We start from the raw sequence: 24,038 nt of genomic DNA, 5'->3' as shown, positions 1-24,038 counted from the left end.
GGTTTCATAGTATATACCTACCACATGGTATATATGTATCCATGGTGTATATGTACCACATTTTCTTTATTCATTCTGTCATTGATGGGTATTCAGGTTGCTTCCATGTTTTTGCTATTGTGAATAGTGCTGCAATGAACACTCACATGCATGAGTCTCTGGTAGAATGATTTATGTTCCCCTGAGTATATAGCCAGTAATAGGATTGCTGGGTCAAATAGTGGTTCTAGTTATACCTCTTTGAGGAACTGACATAGTGCTTTCCACAATGGTTGAACTAATTTACACTCCCACCAACAGTGTATAAGCATTCCTTTTTCTCTGCAACCTCACGAGCATCTGTTCTTTTTTGGCTTTTTAATAATACCCATTCTGATAGGTGTGAAATGGTATTTCTAATAATAAGTAATATTGAGCTTTTTTTCATATGCTTGTTGGCTGCACGTATGAATTCTTTTGAGAAGTTCATGTCTATTCATGTCATTTGCCCACTTTTAAATGTGGTTGTTTGTTTTTCTCTTGTAAATGTGTTTAAGTTCCTTATAAATACTGGATATTAGACCTTGGTCAGATGTACAGTTTGCAGATAGTTTTTCTCATTCTGTGATTTGTCTGTTTACTCTGTTGATAGTTTCTTTTGCTGTGCAGAAGCTCTTAAGTTTAATTAGATCCACTTGTCAATTTTTGCTTTTGTTGCAATTGCTTTTGGTGGCTTCGTCATGAAATCTTTGCCCATTTCTATGTCCAGGATGGTATTGCCTAGGTTGTTTTTCAGGGTTTTTATAGTTTTGAGTTTTACATTTAAGTCTTTATTCCATCTTGAGTTGATTTTTGTGTATGGTGTAAGAACAGGGTCTAGCTTCAATCTTCTGCATATGGCTAGTCAGCTATCTTAGCACCATTTATTGAATGGGGAGTCTTTTCCTCATTGCTTGTTTTTGTCAGTTTTGTCAAAGATCAGATGGCCATAGATGTGTGGCCTTACTTATGGGCTCTCTACTCTGCCTCATTCGTCTATGTGCCTGTTTTTGTATCAGTACCATGCTGCTTTGGTTACTATAGCCTTGTATAATAGTATAGTTTGAAGTCAGGTCGCGCGATTCCTCCAGCTTTTTTTTTTTTTTTTTTTTTTTTTTTTTTCCGTAGGATTGCCTTGGCTATTCAGGTTCTTTTTTGGCTCCACATGAACTTTAAAATAGTTTTTTCTAGTTCTGTGAAGAATGTCATTGGTAGTTTTATAAGAATAGCATTGAATCTGTAAATTGCTTTGGGCAGTATAGCCTTTTCAATGATACTGATTCTTACTATCTATGAGCATGGAATGTTTTCCCGGGTGAGCAGTTTTGTAGTTCTCCTTGTATAGATGTTTCACCTCCCTGGTTAGCTGAATTCCTAGGTATTTTCTTCCTTTTGTGGCAATTGTGAATGGATTGCCTTTCTGATTTGGCTCTCATTTTGGCTATTGTTGGTGTATAGGAATACTAGTGGTTTTTATACATTGAATTTGTATCCTGCAACTTTGCTGAAGTTGTTTATCAGCTGCAGGAGCTTTTTGGACAAGGCTATGGGGTTTTCTACATATAGAATTATGTCGTCTTCACACAGAGATAGTTTGACTTCTTCTCTTCCTATTTGGATGTGATTTATTTCTTTCTCTAGCCTGATTGCTCTGGCTAGGACTTCCAATACTATGTTAAATAGAAGTGGTGAGAGAGGGCATCCTTGTCTTATGGTGGTTTTCAAAGGAGAATGCTTCTGGCTTTTGCCCATTCAATAATGTTGGCTGTGAGTTTATCATAGATGGTTCTTATTATTTTGAGGTATGATCCTTCAATACCTAGTTTATTAAGAGGTTTTTACATGAAGCAGTGTCAAATTTTATCAAAAGCCTTTTCTGCATTTATATAGATATCCATGTGGTTTTTGTCTTTAGTTTTATGTGATGAATCACATTTATTGATTTGCATATGTTGAGCCAACCTTGCATCCTGGGGATGAAGCCTACTTGATCATGTTGGATTAGCTTTTTGATGTGCTGCTGGATTCGATTTGCAAGTATCTTGTTGAGGAATTTTGCATTGATGTTCATCAAGAATATTGGGCTGAAGTTTTCATTTTTTGTTGTGTCTCTGCCAGGTTTTGTTATCAAGATGTTGCTGGCTTCATAGAATCACTTGGGGAGGAGTCCCTCCTTCTCAATTTTTTAGAAGAGTTTCAGTAGAAATGGTACCAGCTAGTCTTTCTACATCTGGTAGAATTCAGCTGTTAATCCATCAGGTCCCGGGCTTTTGTTTGATTGGTAGGCCCTTTATTACTGATTCCATTTCAGAGCTTGTTATTGGTCTGTTCAGGAAAACAGTTTCTTCCTGGCTCAGTCTTAGGAGGGTGTATGTGTCCAGGAATTTATCCATCTCTTCTAGGTTTTGTAGTGTGCATAGAGGAGTTTGTAGTAGTTTCTGATAGCTGTTTTTATTTCTGTGGGGTCAGTAGTAACATTCCCTTCATCATTTCTAATTGTGTTTATTTGGATCTTCTTTCTTTTCTTCATTATTAGTCTAGCTAGTGGCCTATTTTATTAATTTTTTCAAAAAAACAACTCCTGGATTTGTTGATCTTTGAAATTGTTTTTCATGTGTCAATTTCCTTCAGTTCAGCTCTAATTGTCATTATTTCTTGTCTTCTGCTAGCATTGGGATTAATCTGTTCTAGCTTCTCTAATTATTTCAATTGTGAAGTTAGATTTTTAATTAAAAATATGTACCTCTTCACGAATTTGTGTGCCATGCTTGTGCAGGAGGCATGCTTGTGCAGGGGCCATGCTAATCTTTTCTGTATCATTCCAATTTTAGTATATGCATTGCTGAAGTGAGCACTGTATACTGATTTTGCATCCTGAAAGTTTGCTGCAGTTGTTTACCATCTGAAAAAGCTTTTGGTCTGAGACTATGGGGTTTTCTAGATATAAAATCATGTCATCTGCAAACAGGGATAGTTTGACTTCCCCTCTTCCTATTTGGGTGCCCTTTATTCCTTTTTCTTACCCGATTTCTCTGGATGACTTCCAATACTGTGTTGAATAAGAGCGGTGAGAGAGGGCATCTTTGTCATGTGCCAGTTTTCAAGAGGAATGCTTCCAGCTCTTGCCATTCAGTATAATGTTCACTGTGGGTTTTTCATAGATGGCTCTTTTTATTTTGAGGTATGTTCCTTCATACCTAGTTTGTTGAGAGTTTTTAACCATTTCCCATTTGCATCCAAGAATACTCACCAGCAGTGCTTGCAGTTGCAGTGTTTATCCCAAGATAAAACACGTTTGGTATAAGAAATTCTTTCGCCACCTCTAAATATCAAAGCACTGAATTCCTACATCCTGTTCAAGAAGGACAATCCTGAGCACATGATTAGCCATGTAAACCTCAGATTCCCGTTGATTAAAAAAATGCTGGAAAAGCATCACAAGCCAGGGCAGCAACATCTTCAAGGTCACCCTGTTCTGGTGATGCCACACCTCTTCACCTGTCTGGAAATCATTTTGCCCAAAAGCCTATTACCAATATCAGGGAAATGAAATGAAATCCAAGTAGTCACTGCAAAGTTTGAGGCTTGCACAACAGCAAGGATGGCAAGACCATCTGGAGAGAAATGCTTTTTTTTTTTTTTTTTTTTTTTTGCGGAAGGTGATGCTCCACTTTGTGTTGTGCTGTGCTTTGAAATTTATCACATGATGAAAATTATTAAACTGATCATCATATACATTTCTGTTACATTAAGATTAGAGAAGTTCTGTTGTTCTGTTTAGAAATAACTCTAAGAACAGCTTTTTAAAATTATACTTTAAGTTTTAGGGTACATGTGCACAACGTGCAGGTTAGTTACATATGTGTACATGTGTCTTGTTGGTGTGCTGCACCCAGTAACTCAGCATTTAACATTAAGTATATCTCCAAACGCTATCCCTCTCCCTCCCCCTTCCCCCCACCCCACAACAGGACCCGGTATGTGATGTTCCCCTTCCTGTGTCCATGTGTTCTCATTGTTCAATTCCCACCTATGAGTGAGAACACGCGGTGTTTGCTTTTTTGTCCTTGCGACAGTTTGCTGAGAATGATGGTTTCCAGCTTCATCCATGTCCCTACAAAGGACGTGAACTCATCGTTTTTTATGGCTTCATAGTATTCCATGGGGGTATCTGTGCCACATTTTCTTAATCCAGTCTATCATTGTTGGACATTTGGGTTGGTTCCAAGTCTTTGCTATAAGAACAGCTTTTTATGTTTTATTTTCACATTGAAAATCAGTCAGATTTGCATCAGCCTCAAAGAGTATGTTTATGTAAAATTAAATGAATGCTGGAAGTGAGCTGCACTTTTTTGCAAATGGGAAAAAGGTTAACATCAAGGGGTATTGAATTTTATCAAAAGTCGTTTCTGCATCTATTGAGATAATCATGTGGTTTTTGTCTTTAGTTGTGTTTATGTGATAAATCACATTTATTGTGAATCAACCTTGCATACTGGGAGTGAAGCCTACTTGATCATGGTGGATTAGCTTTTTGATGTGCTGCTGGATTTGGTTGGCAAGTATTTTGTTGAGGATTTTTGAATCGATGTTCATCAATGATAGTGGCCTGAAGTTTTTTGTTGTTGTTGTGACTCTGTCATGCTTTGTTATCAGGATGATGATGTTCTCATGGAATGAGTTGGGGAGGAGTGTCTCCTTCTCAATTTTTTGGAATGGTTTCAGTAAGAATGGTAGAAGCTTATCTTTGTACATCTGGTAGAATTCACGTGCTTAATAATTTTTAATGAATAATACACACTGAGTATAAAAATTAATATGGGCTCTAGATAATGATGGGTTATTCCAGAGAGGAGAATTTATTTCCTTTTGGCAGGCAGAGTACAAGATGTACCTGACTCAGTCAACACTGGGTTTCAGGATTTGGTAAGGCTGGTGTAACTTTGGTTTTCCCTTACTTTATACAGAATGCTATAACTGGTCTGGTGCACTGTCTAAAAAAGCTGGAGTGTTTATTGGGGTCCCTTTAGCTTGATGTTCCTAAATTTCTCTCTAAAGTACCATTAAATCGTTTTTTATTTTGCCTTCAAGCTGCTGCTGTTTACTCATTTGCTCCATAGCTTATCCCTCATACGTAGTTTAGGAGTTGAGTATATATCTTAAAATAAAATTATATGCAAAATTTTGAGATTGTTTCTCTGCCATTAGCCCTGGGGTTTTGGTTCGAGTTTGGATTGCTTTAGCGGCCCTAGGCAATATCCTTTGTCTCTCCAGCTCAAGAAACTGATACAGGTCCCAGGACACTACTTTGTGCTTGATCCCTAATCTTCATGCCTTGAATTAATAAATGTACTTGAGAGAGGAAAAAATAAATAAACAAAGAACAAGGTGAATGTGGAACTGATCTTGTTGTGGTTCCCTTTCCCCAGGATTTGGGCCTCCCTCATTAAGAAGTTAAGGGTAATCTTTCCACATTATTTTTCTCATCTGTGTCCCTTATAATAACCTTACAGTACTGCATAATATATTCACAATTTGATTCACCCATCACATCCTTTAGTTCTCATCATTTAGCTAAAGAAGTGAGACGTTTCTCTGAACTTAGAGGGAAGGGTGAATTCATCTGAGGCTGATTTCCTGATGACTAGCCTCATATCTAGGGAAGCGGCCTTCTGCAAAACTCCCAGGATACTTGTTATAGTTGGATGCTTAAGGAAATTAATCTTAATAAAATATGGATGCTGCAAATCAGGGCTAAGAGCTACCATGCAACCATTTCATGCAGATGCAATCACAAGGCTTGGACACTGTCCACCACTCACTCCAGTGAAGAAGCTACTACTTCAAGAGCCATGGATGAAATTGTGACAGACTGGAAGTGGAAAGTAAGGTTCTATCCTAGGTTTTACCACACCCACACACACCCATGCCCACACACACCCACACACACCCACACACACACACTCTCTCTCTCTTTCTCTCTCTCCATAAGTTTTGAATCACTGAAAAAAATACATAGAATATGCCAATTTTCATTTGAACCCAGAGAATTCAAAGCCCTCTGCATCTAGAAGTTCCATAATCATTTTAGATGTGGTGCAAAGAATTTGCTCCCTTACATGTTGCTAATTTGGAAATTGTTTAGGTGCTAACAGAGTCAGCAATACCTTTATTGAGTACCTTTTGTTAACAAATTGACCAATATGAATCATGCAATTTGTAATGCAATATTTTGTGAACAAAACGTACATGCTAAGATTTACTATTTCAGAATGCTTTATGTAAAGTTCAGCTAAACCCTTCTGGCACTTATGTTTATGTCTTGAAAATTATATTGTTTTCTATAAATATTTTTAAATGAATTGTTGCACCCAATAAATAGGTCATATTTTAAATGAAAGTCAGACCCATAGCCTCAACGTCAAAGTCTTTAGAAATAAACATTTTTAAATAGGCAAAATAACATAAAGTAATATAATTGGAAAAGACAGAAATTCTACATTTTAGCGCCAATATCAGGGACATGCCATGTTTATGTGACAAAAAGTAAATGAAGAGCAGTGAGGATCTTTATTCACATATCTTGAGGAGATACGAGGAGGAATCCAGTTTTCATCTCACAGTTAACATTTCTTTTAAAAAATTATCTTTCCTGTTATCTCCCGGTCACAGCTTCCAAGTCCACTGTGGATTTTCATTTTCTTAACTACTCTTTATAAATGCCTGTTTCCAAACTCTGTCCAAGGTTGACTGGCTAACCTGCCCTATCTCTTAATTTTTCCTTTATTTCATTATGATTCTTTGGTAATATCTCTTTCTTCCAATTTACCCAAATATGATTCACCAAAGATCAGGACTAAGGCTTGGAAAGACAAAGTGGGAGTGTTGGGAGGTGGGGCTGATACGCAAATAAAAAATTTCCCTTTTGAATGCAGATTATGGAGAAGAATGAATACCTATTTATGTTTACAAATCTCATTCCATTATAAAATTAAAAACCAAAATGAAACCTAGTCACATTCACATCTACTTACAAATACAGGGCTTTTTCCTGTTTTCTCCTTTTCTTTTGCACCTTTGCCTGCATCCCACTTTTCTGAATTTATGTCAGCTTCACTCCACTCTGGCCAGATTGGGAATTTCCCCTTCTTTTGTTCAATTGAACCAGATTGTACATTACTGCCAAAAGGATAGAAACTAGACAGAGACAGAGAGTGGGTGGGTTAGGTTTAATTAAAATCTCTGAGATCAAATATTGGATTAACTGCATAACATAAATTTGTCTTCTCAGCTGAGTCATACTAACTACATTTTTAATACAATCATACTTGTAGCTAGGCAGCTTCTACATATTAAGTTTCTAAAGACTAAAATAAACCCAAAGAGTTTATTTCATAAGCTAAAGTGGAGCCTTAGTCCCTACTTACTGATGTAAGAATTTTAAAAAAAGATATGCAGTATTATCAAATATCATGAACACAAACAACATATAGTTGATAAATAGCTGTATTCTCAGACTGATATATAGAATCCCATCTATGTATCTATCAGTCTACATATATTTTTTCAAAAATTAAATCATTTTGCATATACTTTGTATAAACTGCTTTTTACCACTTCATCAGCATATTGTTAATATTTCTCAAGTTCTAAATGTTTATCTAAATACTAATTTAGGATGGTATAAGATCCTTTTGTACAAATATACTTTATTTCATTTAACTAAGCTTCTATATTTGGAAATTTGGAGGGGGGTCGATTTTTAAAATTTTTAAATTTTTCACTTTCATAAACAAGACTATGGTGGTTGTTCTTATTGCAAAATCTTTGTGTACATTCACATTATTTTGTTACAATAGATTTTAATGAGGAGCCTTCCTATACCAAAGTGTATGCATATTTAAGGTTTGTGATAGATTTTGACTATTTTTCTACTGAAAAGTTGGGCTTGTTTCCTACTTTAAATATATGTGTATTACAATTCCCATATTGCTAAACCTTGAATGCTACTTTTTGTTCATTTTCATGATTTTTAAAGTGTAAAATAGGTATATTATTTAATGTTCAAGTTTTTAACGACTTGTGAGGCTAAAACCCTGCCTATAGACAGTGGGTGGGATAAGCAGTTAAAAAAAAAACAGACTAAAATCTCTATACAGCTTGTATCCTAGTGGGTTCTAGATACAAATTAAATATCATAAATTAAGTAAAATATACAGTATACAGTAACACACTGCTTATCAACAAGGATACATTCTAAGATATCCATTGTTAGGCAATTTTGTTGTTCTTCAAACAACAGAGTGTGCTTACACAAACCTAGTAAGCACACTACACAACTGGTATAGCCTGCAACACAGCTAGGCTAGATGGTACAGTCTATTGCTCCTAGGCTATAAACATGTACAGCTGTTACTGTCCTGAATATTGCAGGCAACTGTAACACAATGGTAAGCACCTGTGTATTCAAACACATCTAAACATAGAAAAATACAGTAAAAACACGGTATAAAAGTTACAACAGAATGGTACACCTGTATAGCACACTTACCATGAGTGGAGCTTGCAGGAAGTTGCTTTTAATGAGTCAGTGATTTGAGAGTGACTGTGAAGGCCTGGGAGATTACTGTACACTACTGAAGACCTTATAAATATTGTACACTTAGGCTACATTAAATTTGTAAAAACAATTTCTTTCTTCAATAATAAATTAGCCTTAGTTTACTAGATGACCACTCTCATATATGAGGCTCATCAGTGGCCAAAGTGTTGTTATGAGGTATGTGATTGTATTCAAACAGGAAACTCCTAAAGGGAAATATAACACAGTACAGGGGAACTGATGAGTTAAGGTACTCAGTTTTTAAAACAATGGTTAAGGAAAATGTCTATAGTAAGGCAATATTTAAATAATAAAAGAAAGTGAGGGATCAAGCTATGTGACTATCCATCAAAGAATGCTCCAGATACAGGAAGGAAGAGTATTCCAGGTGCAGAGGACATCCTGACTTAGCTTAAGAATAATACGGAGGTCAGTGTGCCTTAAGCTGTGTGAGTGGGAGGAAAAGCAATGGAAGTTGATTGATCTAAGGCGGGGGGAGGGTCTTTATTCTGAGTGAGATAAGAAGCCAAAGGAGGGTTCTGAACAGGGGTCTAAAATGGTATTATTAGAATTTGATGATCATTCTTGCTGCTATGTTGAAAAAGACCAGAGGAAGAAGGGAGACAATGTAAAATGCTTTGAATTAAGAGGAGAGAACTGATGGGGGTTTGGACTGGCTTGGTGACTGAAGAGAAGGCAAGAAATAGATTCTGCATATACTTTAAGATAGAGAAAGCAGATAGAGTTGATATTTCCTTATCAACAGAACACCGTGGTATGAAGAAAAATTGAGGCATGGGGCATAAAGCAGCAGTGCACTGATAAATAAGATTGTGCTTTAGATGCCAAAAATACAGCCTTGAGGATACTGAGTAGGTAATTAGATGTCAGATTCTGAAGTTTGGGAGAAAAAATTGGACAACAACTGAAACTCTGAGAGTCATCAGCATCTAGGTGGTATTTAAAGTCTTAAGACTGGATGAAATCGTCAAGAAAATAACTACTTAAGGAAGGGGCACACCCAGGGATGGTAGCAGCTGGTCTAGATTGAGCAAGAACAATTCTAAATGGACCCTGACCACAATGCTGGGTCAGTGTCTTCAAAGCCTCCAACTAAGCCAGACATTTATTCTGTATTTTATGTAGCAGGAACAAAGATTTAAAGTCCTCAGGGAAAGTCAGGGACCTAGGGCAAAAGGCAGAAATGTCTGGAACTCAAGAGTTATTGGTAATTTTTAAGACTACTTACCGAGAAATATAAAAATATTTCAATACTCTAGTAATCAACAGAGCTGTATTTCTGCCCTGGTACTCTATATGTAAGGGTCAGAGAGATTAGGAGGAAATAACTGTGAACACTAAGAAAAGAAAGCAGTCACTGAATGTGGCAGACAGAATAACCACCAAACCCTACTTCAAATACATACCCATCTTAGTCCCTGGAAGCTGAGAATATGTTACCCTCCATGGAAAACGGAAGCTTGTAGATGTGATTAAGTACCTTGAGATGGAGAGATTATCCTGGATTATCTGGGGATCCCAGAGTAACCCCAAGAGTGCTCAAAAGTGGAAGAAGGAGTCGGAGGAGGTTAGAGGGAAAAGTGACTACTGAAGAAAGCAAAAAGGGAAAATTGCTGGGTTTGGAAGACAGAGAAAAGTGGCCACAAGCAGAGGAAAGTGGTCAAGTTCCAGAAGCTGGAAAGACAAGGAAGTGGATTTTCTCCTAGAGCCTACAGAAAGGAAGGCAGCCCTGCCGAAACCTTGTTGGTAGCTCAGTGAGACCCATTTTGGACTTGTGACCTCGAGAATTCCAAATGAATTTGTCAATGAATGTATGTGGTTTGAAGCCATTAAGTTTGTGATATTTTATTCTAGCAGCCATAAGAAACTAATACACTGAGGTAGGAAAAACACAGTGGAAGGTGATAACTTGGAAACCAAGTGAAGTATTTTTTTTTTTTTAATGAGGACATGAGCAGGAGACCTAAATGCAGCTAACAGATCAAGCATGATAAAGTGAAAACAAGTAAATGTTGAATTTAGCAACAAGGAAACATCTCTCAAATATCACTTCCTGGAGGTGAGGGCTGGAGGAGGACTTTCCTGAACACCCTATTATAGCAAGGCACTTCTCTACATCATTTCATATTGCTTCATTTTTATACTACTCAATACTCTCACTAATCCTTTATTTATGTGCTCACTGTGTGCCTCCACAGATAGGATTTTGTAAACTCCACCGTGGTAGGAACATTGGATTTTTTGTTCATTTCCTCCATCTCCAGTAACTGGGATGGTACCTGGACAAAGTAATAAATTGATCTCTCTATCATCTATTTATATGAAATGAAACAATGAATGCCTATAATTTACATTTCTGATAATATCTAATTGAATCTCTGTCAAATTTTTATATGTAGGTAGAGATTGACCAGAGGCCTACCGATCCTGTTTCCATTTCTTTTGCAGTTTGGCTAGCACTACGTTATGTTGTATTCCAGCTTTGGGTTCATAAACATTCTGTGAGATACTTCTCCCTCTCTTCCTGCTCAATGTCTGTCTGAGTCCTATAAGGACACCTTACAAAATGGTTATAACACAAAATGAAAGGAGTCAGGAACTCTTATTCGGCACATGCAAAGCCAACACTACATACCTGGTCACACTCTGGTGTGAATGAGAAATATTCTTTGTAGTGTTAAGTCACTGAGATTTGGTTTTTTGATACTATAGCATTGGCTCAAATAAAGAGTGCAATTATACTCTTAGGATTTGGATTTCCTCTTTCATATCTTTAATCATAAGCACTTGTATGCTATATTACAGATTATTCTTCTATTGTCTTAAATTTTCAACTTTTGATTCTCTTGTTTGTTATGACTTTTGCCAATATTTTGTATATTCTTTAATTATGACCTTATCCTTATCAGGGTTTTCTTCTCCTCCAATCGTCTTCCTTCAAGGTAATCTTGTGTTGAGAAGATGTTCTTTCAATATAACATTGAGTTTTCTTCTGTCAGAAATCCCAAATGAATAAGCCATCCAAGAACCCACAGATAATGTAAAAGCAAGTCACAAACGCACGCAAGTCTCAGGGAAAAGTTAGCTTTCTTATAATCTTTCTGTGCTTAGGTGGATTTTCTCATTCATCTCTTTAAAGAGAATTAAACTCTTGGAAAGCCATATTTTCATCTAAGGTTGGAATACTTCCTTTCCTCCTTTGGGCACAAGACCATGTCCTGTATATATTGAAACAAAAGATTCCATTTTTTTAAGACTGATAAGGACTTCCCTCAGAGCCATAGCACTCTGATCATCAATTTTTCTCTTCACTTCTGGATCCTGAAGATCCTTATTCTTTTGTTTGTTTGTTTGTTTGTTTGTTTTTTAAGAAGCAGGGTCTCACTATGTTGCCCAGGCTGGCCTCTAAGTCCTGAGCACAAGTGATGCTCCTACCTCAGCCTCCCAAGTAGCAGGGAGTGTCGACATGCCTGGCTTTTATTCTTTATATACATATTTATAAGAATTTGTATTCTCTTCTTTTTTTATGGCCTTACTATTTTGTCAGGCTGGCCTCTAACTCCCGGGCACAAATGATCCTTCCACCTTGGCCTCCCAAGTAGATAGGACTACAAGCATGTGCAATCCTGCCCAGCTTGCTTTCTTTCTTTTATTTTTATTTTTATTTTTTGATGGAGTTTCACTCTTGTTGCCCAGGCTGGAGTGCAATGGCGCGATCTCAGCTCACTGCAACCTCTGCCTCCTGGGTTCAAGTGATTCTCCTGCTTCAGCCTCCTGAGTATCTGGGACTACAGGCGCCTGCCACCATGCCCAGATAATTTTTGTATTTTTAGTACAGGTGGAGTTTCATCATGTTGGCCAGGCTGGTCTCGAATTCCTGACCTCAGATAATCCACCTGCCTCGGCCTCCCAAAGTGCTGGGATTATAGGCACGAGCCACAGCGCCTAGCCAGCTTTTTTCTTTATACACACATTTATAGGTATTGTTATTCTTTTAAAATATTAATCTAATATCATCCTAGAAAAGAAAGTCTGAAAATTTATACATTGTTAAAGAGGGTTCCTAAGTAGCATGTAAGAATGTATTATAAAGGAGTAAGGATGACTAGAATAGTTTTCAGGGAAAAATGAAGCTTTTTTCATAGTATTAATGGAAAAATCAAGGCATAAATTAGCATATTACAACATCTCTGTTTTATAGAGTATTGATACAAGCCTACAGATAAAAATAAATTGGTGACTTTGTCCATCAAAACTAGCATAAAGTTACTTCATTCAGGAAGCTAAAAATCTGAAAATCTATTTATTTAAAGGAAGATACCATTTCGTAAATATAAGGGCTTTACTAAGATTATGTTTTGCTTCTTCACTGTCAGGTGTAAGTAAATCTTCCAGCTCCCTCCTTGAAGCTATTAAGCTTTATCTCTAATTGGCCTACTTTCCTTGTAACGCATCAAATATGTGTCCAGCTACATTGAAGATTACTTAAAAAGACTCTCATTAGAGGTGTCTCGTACTAGCCCAATAGATCACCTACAGTGTTATACACACAATATAAACAAAGCTGAAATGCAGCTCAAGGTGAAGTATACTGTGGACTTCAAATGACCACGTAAACTCTTGCTTTTGAAACTCTCAGCACCGTTGCCTTTGAAGTCCACTGGCAGAATACACCCACTGCTCTAGCACAGTTGAGATCTTGTAAGTATTCAAAGTGCATTATTCTGATCTCATTAATTCTGAGAATAAGACGATTTTTCAATATTTAAATATTTCAATATTTAAACTCACTGTATGTGGAAGGGCCTTTAACCTTATACTTTTATAATATATTATTTTTGAACGTTTTAATACAATTTGCAATTTTAATGAATTAAATAATTTACTAGTATCTGGGCATATTGCTATGTAAATAAATTAACTTTGTGAGTACCTCTGATTTTCCAGTTATTTCAGGTTTGAATTTTCTTAAATTTGGTAACATTTATTTTCCCGTATTGCCAGTTCCTAAATCTTTCTGAATTTTTTAGGAATGCAAACATGTAGACAGATAATTTCAATATGAAATGGTGTGTGCAGAGATGGATGCTTTCCCAGGTGATAAAGAAGGGGGCATTGTGCCCAGTGTGAGGCAATTCAGAGAAACTTCTTACGGAAAATAGCATCTGACATGCCTTGAAGGATAACTACAAATTTTCCAAGTTAAAAAAGGAAGAAAGGGCATCACTAAGAGAAAAGAACAGCATACGGGACGGTGCAGAGGCAAGAAACAGCCGAATAGGTGCAGAGTTCTATAAGCTGTTCACTACTATGCAAGCTTATAGTATAACGCAGGGAAGAGGAAATAAAGTTAAAGAAAAACAAAAGGTAGGCAGGAAGCTCCTCACTGAGGGCCTTGCTGAGGAGTTTGAACTTTGTTTTCTAGTCAGTGTTGACTTTGCTCGTTATATAGAGATAAACATTTTATTCTTAGATTTATATTATTTAATATTTACGGTGTTTCCAAATGTAAAGCTTGAGGAACACTGAAGTTGAAATACAACTTAAAAATGAGCACAATAATGATAATAATTTAAAAATTTAAGGTCATTTTCATCAGATCTGAAAGTTGCACTCTTCTAATGAAAATTTTTATATGGAGATGTTTCTAATAAAGAAAAAATAATTTTAAAAAATATACAATGCCAATTATATTCAATTTGAGATTCCATATTTAATAAAAAACTTCTATCCAAACGTGTGATATATTATTTGTGAATACATGCTTGTAAATACGACTTTAAAATTTATCATCTTAATATTTAAAAACAAATATAAAATTTAAACAATAAGCCTGAGGAATATCACTTCCATCTTAGTTAGTCACAAGGACTGGATTTTTGTCACCTAAGACAACCCAAAATCTGGACAAAATACAGGAAATTGATTTTAAAGACATGGTCATAAAATGATGCAAGTCTTTGGTCCCTGAAAGATGAGAAACAAATGATGTGAGCCCTTTAACGACCACAACGTATGGCCTTGAGAGAGTTTTCAGATTGCAAGGTAGCACAGGCAAATCCCAGCATATTTCTTGCATACAGAAGGAGATGAGTGTTTGGGGGACAGCAAGGTAGACTTTCAAGGACAGGATCCTAAAAAAGAGAGAGTTTCACAGATAAAACTCCTGAGATCTTAATAGAGTCACCTACGAATATTTAGCAAAGTACTTGTTAGCACATGTGCATGAGGAAGCTACCCAAAGCCAGGGGAAAAAAAGTACCTGAGAGAATCTGAGGACTCACGCTGAACCAGAACTAGTATTACTGTGCCCAGCCCCATACGATACTGGGAAAAGTATCTTGCTTCACCTAGAGAGGCAGAAGCATCTTGCCTCACTCAGAGAATGATTGGCCCTACATTAAACATGGCTCTGGTTCCACGTAACAAATCTTAAAAGCAAGATATGAAAGAATCAGACTGTTTCTAAGCAACTAAACGTACCCTAGCACAAAACTCAAGAATATTTATAAGGCTACAAAAATATCCAGCATCCAATAAGATAAAATCATAATGTCTGTCATAAAATAAAAAATTACCAGGCATAAAAAAATAAGAACATATGACTAATGGAGAGAAACAACGACAACAAAAACGATTGACTTAAACACATAACTGACACAGGTGTTAGAATTAACTAACAATCATACTAATATAGTTATTATATTCAGTTGGTGCAAAAAGTAGTTGCTGTGGCAAAAACAGCAATTACTTTTGCACCAAACTAATATCTGAATTCCATATTTTCAAAATGTTAAGTAGAGACAAGGAAGATAAAAAAAATGATTGAAATACCTTAAATAAAAACTAAAATGAGATGACAGAAAACACACAACAAGAGTATTAATGGTGGATTAGACATTGTAGGTGATTAATGAATTTTAGAAGATAAAAAATAAAAGAAAAAAATTGGAAATAAGCAGAGCATCAGTACATTCTGACATAACTTAAAGTAGTCGAATATAAGTGTAATTATTGTCACCAAGAAGGGATTAAAGACAGAAAATACTACTTGAAGAAATAATGGTCATTAAAAATTTATGAAAACTATAAACCTACAGATTTAAGAATTTCAATAAAACTCAAACTCGAGAAAGATTGAAAAAAACCATGCCAAGTTACAATACAAGGAAGTAACTTAAAAACAGTGGTAAAAAGAAAATTTTAAAAGCAGTTAAAGGTAAAAATAAACATTATATGCAGAGGAAAAAAGAAAAGAACAGCAAAGTTCTCATTAAAACACAATGTAAATGAAAAGATAATGGGCAACATCTTTAAAGAACTGAAAGAAAAGAAGAAATCTGTCATACTAAAAGTCTACACCTATTGAAAATGTCTATTAGAAGTAAAAGGGACGTAAGTGCTTTTTTTCTGACATAAAAAAGCTAAAAGCATTCATCAGCAGAAAATAGTCAACACAATAAAAACATAAAAGGAGGCCTCAAGCAGAAGAAAAATGATAGCAGATGGAAATATGGATCTGCCAAACAAATAAAGACAATTTTACATAGTAAATACATGGCAAAACATGCAAGTTATTTTATTTAAAAGTATCTTTGTAATACAATTAACTGCTTACATAAACGGATGATGCACTATGAGGTTTATAATATACATAACATCAAATATATGATGATAATAGCAGAGTGCTTGGAGTTGATAAGTATACTATTATGTTTTTTATATTCTATGTGAGTTGATATAACATCACAAGAGGGTAGAGTGTGATAAGTGATGTATTATAAACTGTACAGAAATACCCAAAATAACAAAACAAATAGATACAGCAAAAAGCCAATATAGGAGATAAGTAGAATTTTTAAAATATAATTTATCCAAAATATAGCAGAGGAATAAAACGATAAGAACACAAGAAAGAGAGAAAAAAAGAAAACGAATAGCAAAATGATAAATTTAAACAGTTTTAGCAATATTAATAATCACATTAAATGTGATTTAACCCAATATATGGAACAGAATGTCAAATTGATTAAAAAAAACAAGATCTAACTGTATTAGTCCATTATTGCATGGCTAGGAACACACACTGAAGACGGGGTAATTTATAAAGAAAAGAGGTTTAACTGGTTAATGGTTCTGTAGGCTGTATAGGAAGCGTGGTGCTGGCATCTGTTTGGCTTCTGGAAGCTTTAACTCATGGCAGAAGGCAAAGCAGTATCAGGCATGTCAGATGGCAAGAGAGGGAGTGAGAAAGGGGGGGAACCACATTTTTAAAAACAACCATATTGCATGTGAACTCAGAGCAAGAACTCACTTATTAAGGCAAAGAAGGTACCATGAAACTCAGGAAAGACCCACTCCCATGACCCAAACACCTCACATTTCAACTTGATATTTGGAAAGGACAAATGTCCAAACCACACCACCAACTACGTGTTATCTCTAGGAAATCTACTTTATAAAGATATCAATAATAAAAGAATGAAAAAATATATGCCATGTTAACACTAAACAAAAGAAACATAAAAAGTAGATTTCAGAAGAAAAGAATATTACCAGTAATAAAAGAATGTGATTTCATAATGACAAAAAGGAAAATTCACTGGGTGCGTATAACAATCCTAAACCTTCTTGAATTTAATAACAGAGCTTGTTAACACATGAAGCAACAACAGAAGTACAACAATTTTTATGAAATATATAGTATAAAATATATATTCAGGCCCTGGAGAGAATGCAAAATAAATAAGGCGAGGCCTTCAGAAGTCTGTCACTGAATCTTATTTACACACTGTTTATTTTCTTTTTCAGACAGGATGGCATCCTGGTCTGGACATCATCATCATATATTAAAACTGCAACTGGAGACTGGAAATTTGGCTTGTATAGTCTTTGACCACAATCACCTTACAGATCTGCTGTGCACGGTGCACACTCACATCACTTTTGATATGTTCCTCACTATCATCAGGAGGACCAAGAATCACGCATTTTCCCATTATCTCAGACCATCACTATTTCTTGCTACCTTGATTCCTAATCCAGCATAAATTCCATGCAATTGTCAAATTATACATCATAAATCACCATTTTGATATTTGAAACCATTTGTATTTCCCCACTACATATAGTTTGAATTCCTTAATCTATCCCTGTCATTCTGCTGGATACTCATCTTAGATGCTTTATGATTCAACTTGGATGACCTGTGCCCCACATTCCTGCTGCCTGTAGTAACTACCCCACTAACATGTGCCTTTTGAAATTGAGGAGGGGCTATTAGACAGAGGCAATGAAAAACCAGCCCCAGTTGGAAGTGTTCTTCCTCTCCTCTAACTCCTACAGCCCTCATTTTAGGAGTCTCGTGATTTCTCTACTTTACCCCCACACCAATGCATGATTCCTTCTATGACTTCTACAAGTTTCTCCTGTCAAATGTGGCATTACTCTATATTTCCTAGTTACTTCTATATGAATGCTCCCTTCCCTGGTCCCAGAGTATAAATCCCTTGACAGAAAGCATCATGTTTCAGAATTCCTTATTATCTAGGGCCTACCAGTGAGTTAAGCATGGGCAATTCTCAATAAATAATTGGGAAATAAGCATAAAGAATAAGCTATTCTCTGGGAAAGTTTCTGTCACTGAAGTTGATCTTTTTTTTTTTTTTTTTTTTTTCATTTTTAAGGTGCACTTTTATTCAACTAGTCTAAAGTCAGTGTACAGGTAAGCCCTGCCTGCCTCCACCCACTCCCAGGGAGACTAAAAGCCTTCATACATCTTAAGCTGGGGGACAAAAAGGGGGGCCACAAAGGCTGATCATTCAAAATAAAAAAAAATACAAAAGTATTAAGGCGAAGATTTAAAAAATTTTGCGTTACATAATTTACACAAAAGCAATGCTATCACCTCCCCTTTGTGGACGTGGGAGAGGACTGGGCCATTCTCCTTAGAGAGAAGTGGGTAGCTTTTAGGAGGGCAAGGGACTTCCTGTAACAATGCATCTCACAATATTTGGAATGACTATTAAAAAAAGAACAATGTACAATCAAAGTCCTCGGCCACATTGTAGAACTTTGGGGGATGCTTGCTCCAACCGACCTTTTAAATTTGTTAATTGACTATAGTTGTTGAGCTCCACACAGGTCACCTGGGGAAATCACTCAGTTGACCCATGGGTTGTTGACAGTTTCACCTCTTACCTCTGCCTTCTGGTGTGAGCTATGTGAACTGGACCTGGGGTTACAGAGAGCACCTCCCTAATGTGTCCTGCTGACTCTGGGGAGGTTTCTTTTCTGAACGCTGCAGGTAGAGGAACATATTACTTACCAACCTCTGTTGCATAGTTTCATTGGATCATCTCTCTTTTGGGCCTCAGGCAACCAAGAAAGAATTCACTTAATCTAATAGACAGCAAGATATTTATTCCTTTATTCTATGTTGTTTTCATTGTATTAAATCTTGAATTCAGCTTTTGTAATAGTATCATTTTCAAATTTCATATAGAGAGACATGTTGATCATTTTTGAAAATTCTATAAAATTTAGATGTTCGTTTTAGTCGTAAGTTAGATTAACTTGAAAATTATGAAATATATTTCATTCTGTTTTTGAAAGAGGCTTAATATTATTTTATAATTACAAATCTGCAAGGCTATATGGTTCCTGTTAGTTTAACAGATTACCTGTTTTTCAATCTTGGTTTGAATGTCCTTTTGGAAGTGAAAAAAATTTTATGAGTATAAATATCAAATTGTGTCCCTATCTCAAACTTTCCATTAAGGTTCCAAGTATTTTAGTGTATAAAGTGTATGCATTAATACTGTCAATACTTAAACTGCATGACTTCTTTTGTCTCTGTTGTCTTGTCTATGATATACACAAAGAATTATATTTAGTACTTCCGAGAAGATCAAATTTTTGTCTTGATATCACTACAAATCCTTCCAGTGGCATCTAATTGGCGAATGAATCTTTGTAGCACCTATTAGTCTTCAAATCAATTAGATTGATCAATTAATTTAAATGTGTTTATAATTGCTAATTGTTATTAGTTCATATTACAGATTGCATATCTGTGTCTCCTCTCCCAAAATACACATCTTAAAATTTTAATTCTCAGTGGAATGGTATTAGGACATGGGGCCCTTGGGAGGTAATTAGGTTATAAGGGTGGGACCTCATAATGGGATTATTGTCCTCATAAGAAAAGTAACAGAACTAACTAGCCTTCTGTCTCTAGCATGTGAGGATACAAGAAGACGGATATCTGTGAATTAAGTAGAGCAGCCATCCCCAACCTTTTTGGCACCAGGAACCAGTTTCGTGGAAGACAATTTTTCCATGGATGGAGAGGGGTATGCATTAGATTCTTGTAAAGATCACACAACCTAGATCCCTTGTGTGCACAGTTTACAACAGGATTTGCGCTCCTATGAGAATTTAATGCCGCTGCTAATCTGACAGGATGGGGAACTCAGGCGGAAATGTTGACTCCCCTGCCTCTCACCTCCTGCTGCGCAGCCCAGGTCCTTACAGGCCATGGACTGGTACTGGTCTGCAGCCTCAGCGGGTGGGGACCCCTGAAGTAGAGAGCCTTCCCCAAACCTGACCATGCTGGCACCCTGCTTGTTGACTTCTAACCTCCAGAACTGTGAGAAACAAATGTTTGTTGTGTAAGCTACCCAGTCTATGGTATTCTGTTACAGCAGCTCAAACTACTGACAAAGAGTTATAATCTGTGACAGTTGTGATGTTATGTTAAAGTTATCTTAAGTTATCTTATGTTAAAAATTGTTATGTTAAAAGATGATAACAGAACAATCAGTTAAATCATGGTTTTAAACATTCTACTATAACAAAATCCCCTCACTTATTATGGACCCAGTGAAGTTAAAAAATATATCTGATAGAATCATGGAACTTTAGAACTGGAGGAATACATAAAGCAGGGAAAGGAGAACAGGACACGCTGGGGTAAGAGCAATTTTAATTAAAGGACCCTCCTTTTAAAGAAGTGAAAACTAAATGTCAGAATAGAAAATGACTTGTCCATTGTCAAAAAATTGATACCCGAGTGAATCCTAGAATAGTGATTTCATACTGGCTGATACAGAGAACTAGGAAATAGATAAAATAGAAATTGTTTAATCTAATGTAAAAATTTACAGCTTAGTTACCTGGAATAATTTTTCCTGGTGATTCAAAGTTATATTTACTTATGAATATGAACATAGATGATTCTACCATAATCAGTTGTAACATCTCAGTTTTTGAACTTTGCCAAGAGCAGATCAAATAGGAAAGAGAAGGAGAATTGGGCTTCAATCAAATTCAGAAGTAATGAAAACCAAGGTGGATAACAAAACTATGAGCTCATTTAATAAACACATGGTGACTTTTTAAATGTGCTAGTTGCCATTTGGGGCAAAAGCCAAACATGGCACTTATTCCCAGTCTGACACATAATTTTAGGGCAAAAGAGAGCTGTCAGAGATGGCATCTCTAGGAGAGTAAGATTCTATTGCATAGCCATTTTCAAGGCTCTGAAGACTTTTTCTTTTATTTCTGTATCCAGGACCATGTTAGAGTTGGTCGCATTTATTGGATACAATCATACTAGGGCCTTGCTAGACTTTGATCCCTATGCCTCATACTGAATAACACTTTGTCCTACATCTATGGGTTAGCTTAGGTTCTGTGATTAATTCTTCAGTTAAACTTAGAGGATAGACCTGATTTATAATGAACTTAACATCCAATCACTTAATGCTGCAGAAAAATCTAATGATTTGGTGTTTGATGCTCAATAGTCTCTAACAAATCTTAGCTTTTTAAAAGTAACTCTTTGTCCTTCCTCTTCTATTTTCATAAATGTATGCATACACTTTTATTGATATAATTCAGATATTTTCTAGAAAAAAACATGTTAGACATTTATTACCATCTCAAAAAGAAATAGGAAGTCTTAGGAAGAAGAGAATTTGCATCTTACCAGTGGGGATCTAATTTCTATTGTGTAATACAACCATCACAGGATCAGGGCAAGTAATGTGTTTTAGGGTGTCTGGTTTGATAAGTTTCTTTATGGGAGTTAACAGTCACATCTCTTTCAGGATATAAACTCATTAAAGTCCAAGATTTTCCCGAAGCTCCTAAAGAGTGGTGAGCCTTCAGTGTGCATTACTTGTAACCATCAGTGACTTAGTTATTTGTGTGTGTGTGTGTGTGTGTGCGTGGGGGGGGGGTGTATTCAAAATTCTTTTGCAATCCTTTAATATCTCCTAGTTAAGAGAGTCATTCATTCATTCACTAAACACTTTAGAGTGCCTACTATGTATGACCTTGGAACTACTCTAAGTACTAAGAATTCAACAGTATGTAAAATAGAAAAGGAAAATCCCTGCCTTCCCTATTGGGAAGACAAATGAAAAAAAAAAATGTAGTGTTTAAAAAGTGAAATATATAGCATGTTAAATGAGCAAAAAAAAAGTAAGTGAAAAAAAAAACAGTGAAGGAAGACAGGGAGCTTCATTTTGTTTTGTTTTATTTTGGCAGAGAAGTAGAGGTTGTAATTTTAAATCAGGTGGCCAAAGAAGCTAACAGGAGAAAATGACATTTAGGTAAACTCCTGAAGGAGGGGAGAGGGAAAACCATATGGATATTTGAGCAGAAAAGCTTTCCAGTAGGGGAAACAGCAAGTGCAAAGGCCCTGAGGTGGGAACAATCCTGAGATGACTCAGGGAGTGGGGAGAAGGCTAGTGGAAGGTAACGTTAGAGAAGTAATAGAGGCCTGATTCTGAAGGGCCTCCTCGGCCTTGGACCTAGAGGAATGGAAGCCATGAGACAACGCTGAAAAGACCTGACTTTGGTACACAGAAGTAAAGCAATCCTATTAAAATTACATATGTAATATCCAAATAAAATTATATATGTAATATTACTTATATATGTAATATATAAAATTTAAGCTAGTAAAAGGAATGGATTATCTGCTGGGTAACTGGAACCCTGCTTATGAGAGAGGTTAGAACTGAGGGACTAGAGATTCACAGACATGGGAATGAGTCTGGGAGAAGAATTCACAAAGAAAAAGAGTTTAAATCCTAGGGATCAGTGAATCATAGGGATCAGTCCAATGTGGAATTCTTCAGCCAGGGAAGGAAATGGAGAAACAGGCATCAACGATGTAAGAATTCAATTTGAAATGATTGATTGCATCGCCCTCCCCATCAGGCAGAGCATGAAGAACATGAATGATCCCACTGAAGCAGGGCTGGCAGCTGGGATTCTCTCACAGTGGGAATGAACGTTAGAAATGGTGTAAGTTCAAACAACAGCCCCAGTCCTATGCTTTGGATAACTGGATATCTCTAGGGAAACAGACCAAAGAAAATAATAATCATTGGGAAGTACATCCTAAGACACAACACCTAACACCAGCCCAGGACAAAGGCACCATAAAAATTCCCTGAGCGAGGGTCTGTTTACTTTCTCAGAGTAAACGTTAGTAACATGAACTATACATTTATACTGTTTTAAGGTTTTGAAGCCGCTTTATGTCTGATTATATCTGATTAAAGGTCGTAGTATTTGGACTGGGCAGATGCAAACTAGCAAGTCACCATTAAGGTGAAATGTGTCCACGTCTGTCTGTGCTTCGCTGTCTGTATCATTTCCGGGGCCATGCAGATGTGGCTTTAACCAGAAGTATTTGAGATATGCCTCTTTCTTAGGAAAGCTATGGCCTTTCTAACTGCCTGAGAGGGCTATGAAGAAGAGGAGGGGTGGCAGATTCACCCATGGGAGCCGAAAGCCCAGAGCAAGAAAATCAGGGGCGCTGGGAAAGGAAGTGAGTCAAGACAGGCAAGAGAGAAGGATGAGAGCGAGCACCTCCAGGACCTGGTTTACCAGAGAAGACAAGCTGCGAGGAGGCCACTAAACTTCTGCCCTGGTAGAGTCTGCTACAGGGAGGCAGCCCCAGAACTAGTGGTGATGCTGACGGGGTAGCCCGGGGGAGGGATGGGCAGGCAGAGGTCCCTTACTCTTTCGATTTATCCGATCCGTGCGCCGAGTTGATACGATGCACCTCTTTCTTTTTGGTTTGTTTGGAGGCCATGGCAGAAGCCGATCTATGTAGGGCTGAGCTCCGAGCAAAGAGCCTGCGGGCGCGCTCAGGCTCCGCGTCTGCGTTGCCAGGAGACGGCGTCCCGCGTCCAGCGTCCAGCGTCCCGGAGAGCGGGGGGGGGGCGGGTCCCTGGGGACGGGCTCTGCGGCCTGTGGCTGCAGAGGGACGCAAGCGCCTAAACTCAAATCCCACATACCCGTGGAGGATCTTGCAGTTGGTGTCTGGGGAGAAATCGAGGTTGTGGGGCATGGGTTTGACATTAGGATTACTGGG

At 36.9% G+C, this 24,038-nt stretch overlaps 1 protein-coding gene and 1 pseudogene across 8 annotated transcripts in view; both read right to left on the bottom strand.

Moving 5' to 3' along the window:
• The window catches only part of ADGB (androglobin), a 183,430-nt gene extending 159,649 nt beyond the window's left edge, over positions 1–23,781 (bottom strand). For 6 of the 8 annotated variants that reach the window (XM_063631697.1, XM_055266654.2, XM_063631728.1 and 3 more), the window contains exons 1-2: positions 23,683–23,781; positions 7,053–7,215 (exon numbers count right to left, since the gene is read on the bottom strand). In XM_063631697.1, coding sequence (XP_063487767.1) covers positions 7,053–7,215; positions 23,683–23,756 — 237 coding nt within the window. In that variant the 5' untranslated portion in view covers positions 23,757–23,781. The remainder of the gene's footprint in view (positions 1–7,052; positions 7,216–23,682) is intronic. The other 2 variants (XM_063631718.1, XM_055266673.2) reach the window with 2 other exon arrangements.
• Positions 2,750–2,871, bottom strand: LOC129477767 (uncharacterized; annotated as a pseudogene).
• Positions 23,782–24,038: the final 257 nt, after the last annotated feature.

The sequence above is a fragment of the Symphalangus syndactylus genome, chromosome 2 (assembly GCF_028878055.3).
Source record: "Symphalangus syndactylus isolate Jambi chromosome 2, NHGRI_mSymSyn1-v2.1_pri, whole genome shotgun sequence".
Taxonomy (NCBI): domain Eukaryota; kingdom Metazoa; phylum Chordata; class Mammalia; order Primates; family Hylobatidae; genus Symphalangus; species Symphalangus syndactylus.
The sequence above is the reverse complement of the archived record's forward strand: the minus strand, read 5'-3'. Positions and strand labels throughout refer to the sequence as shown.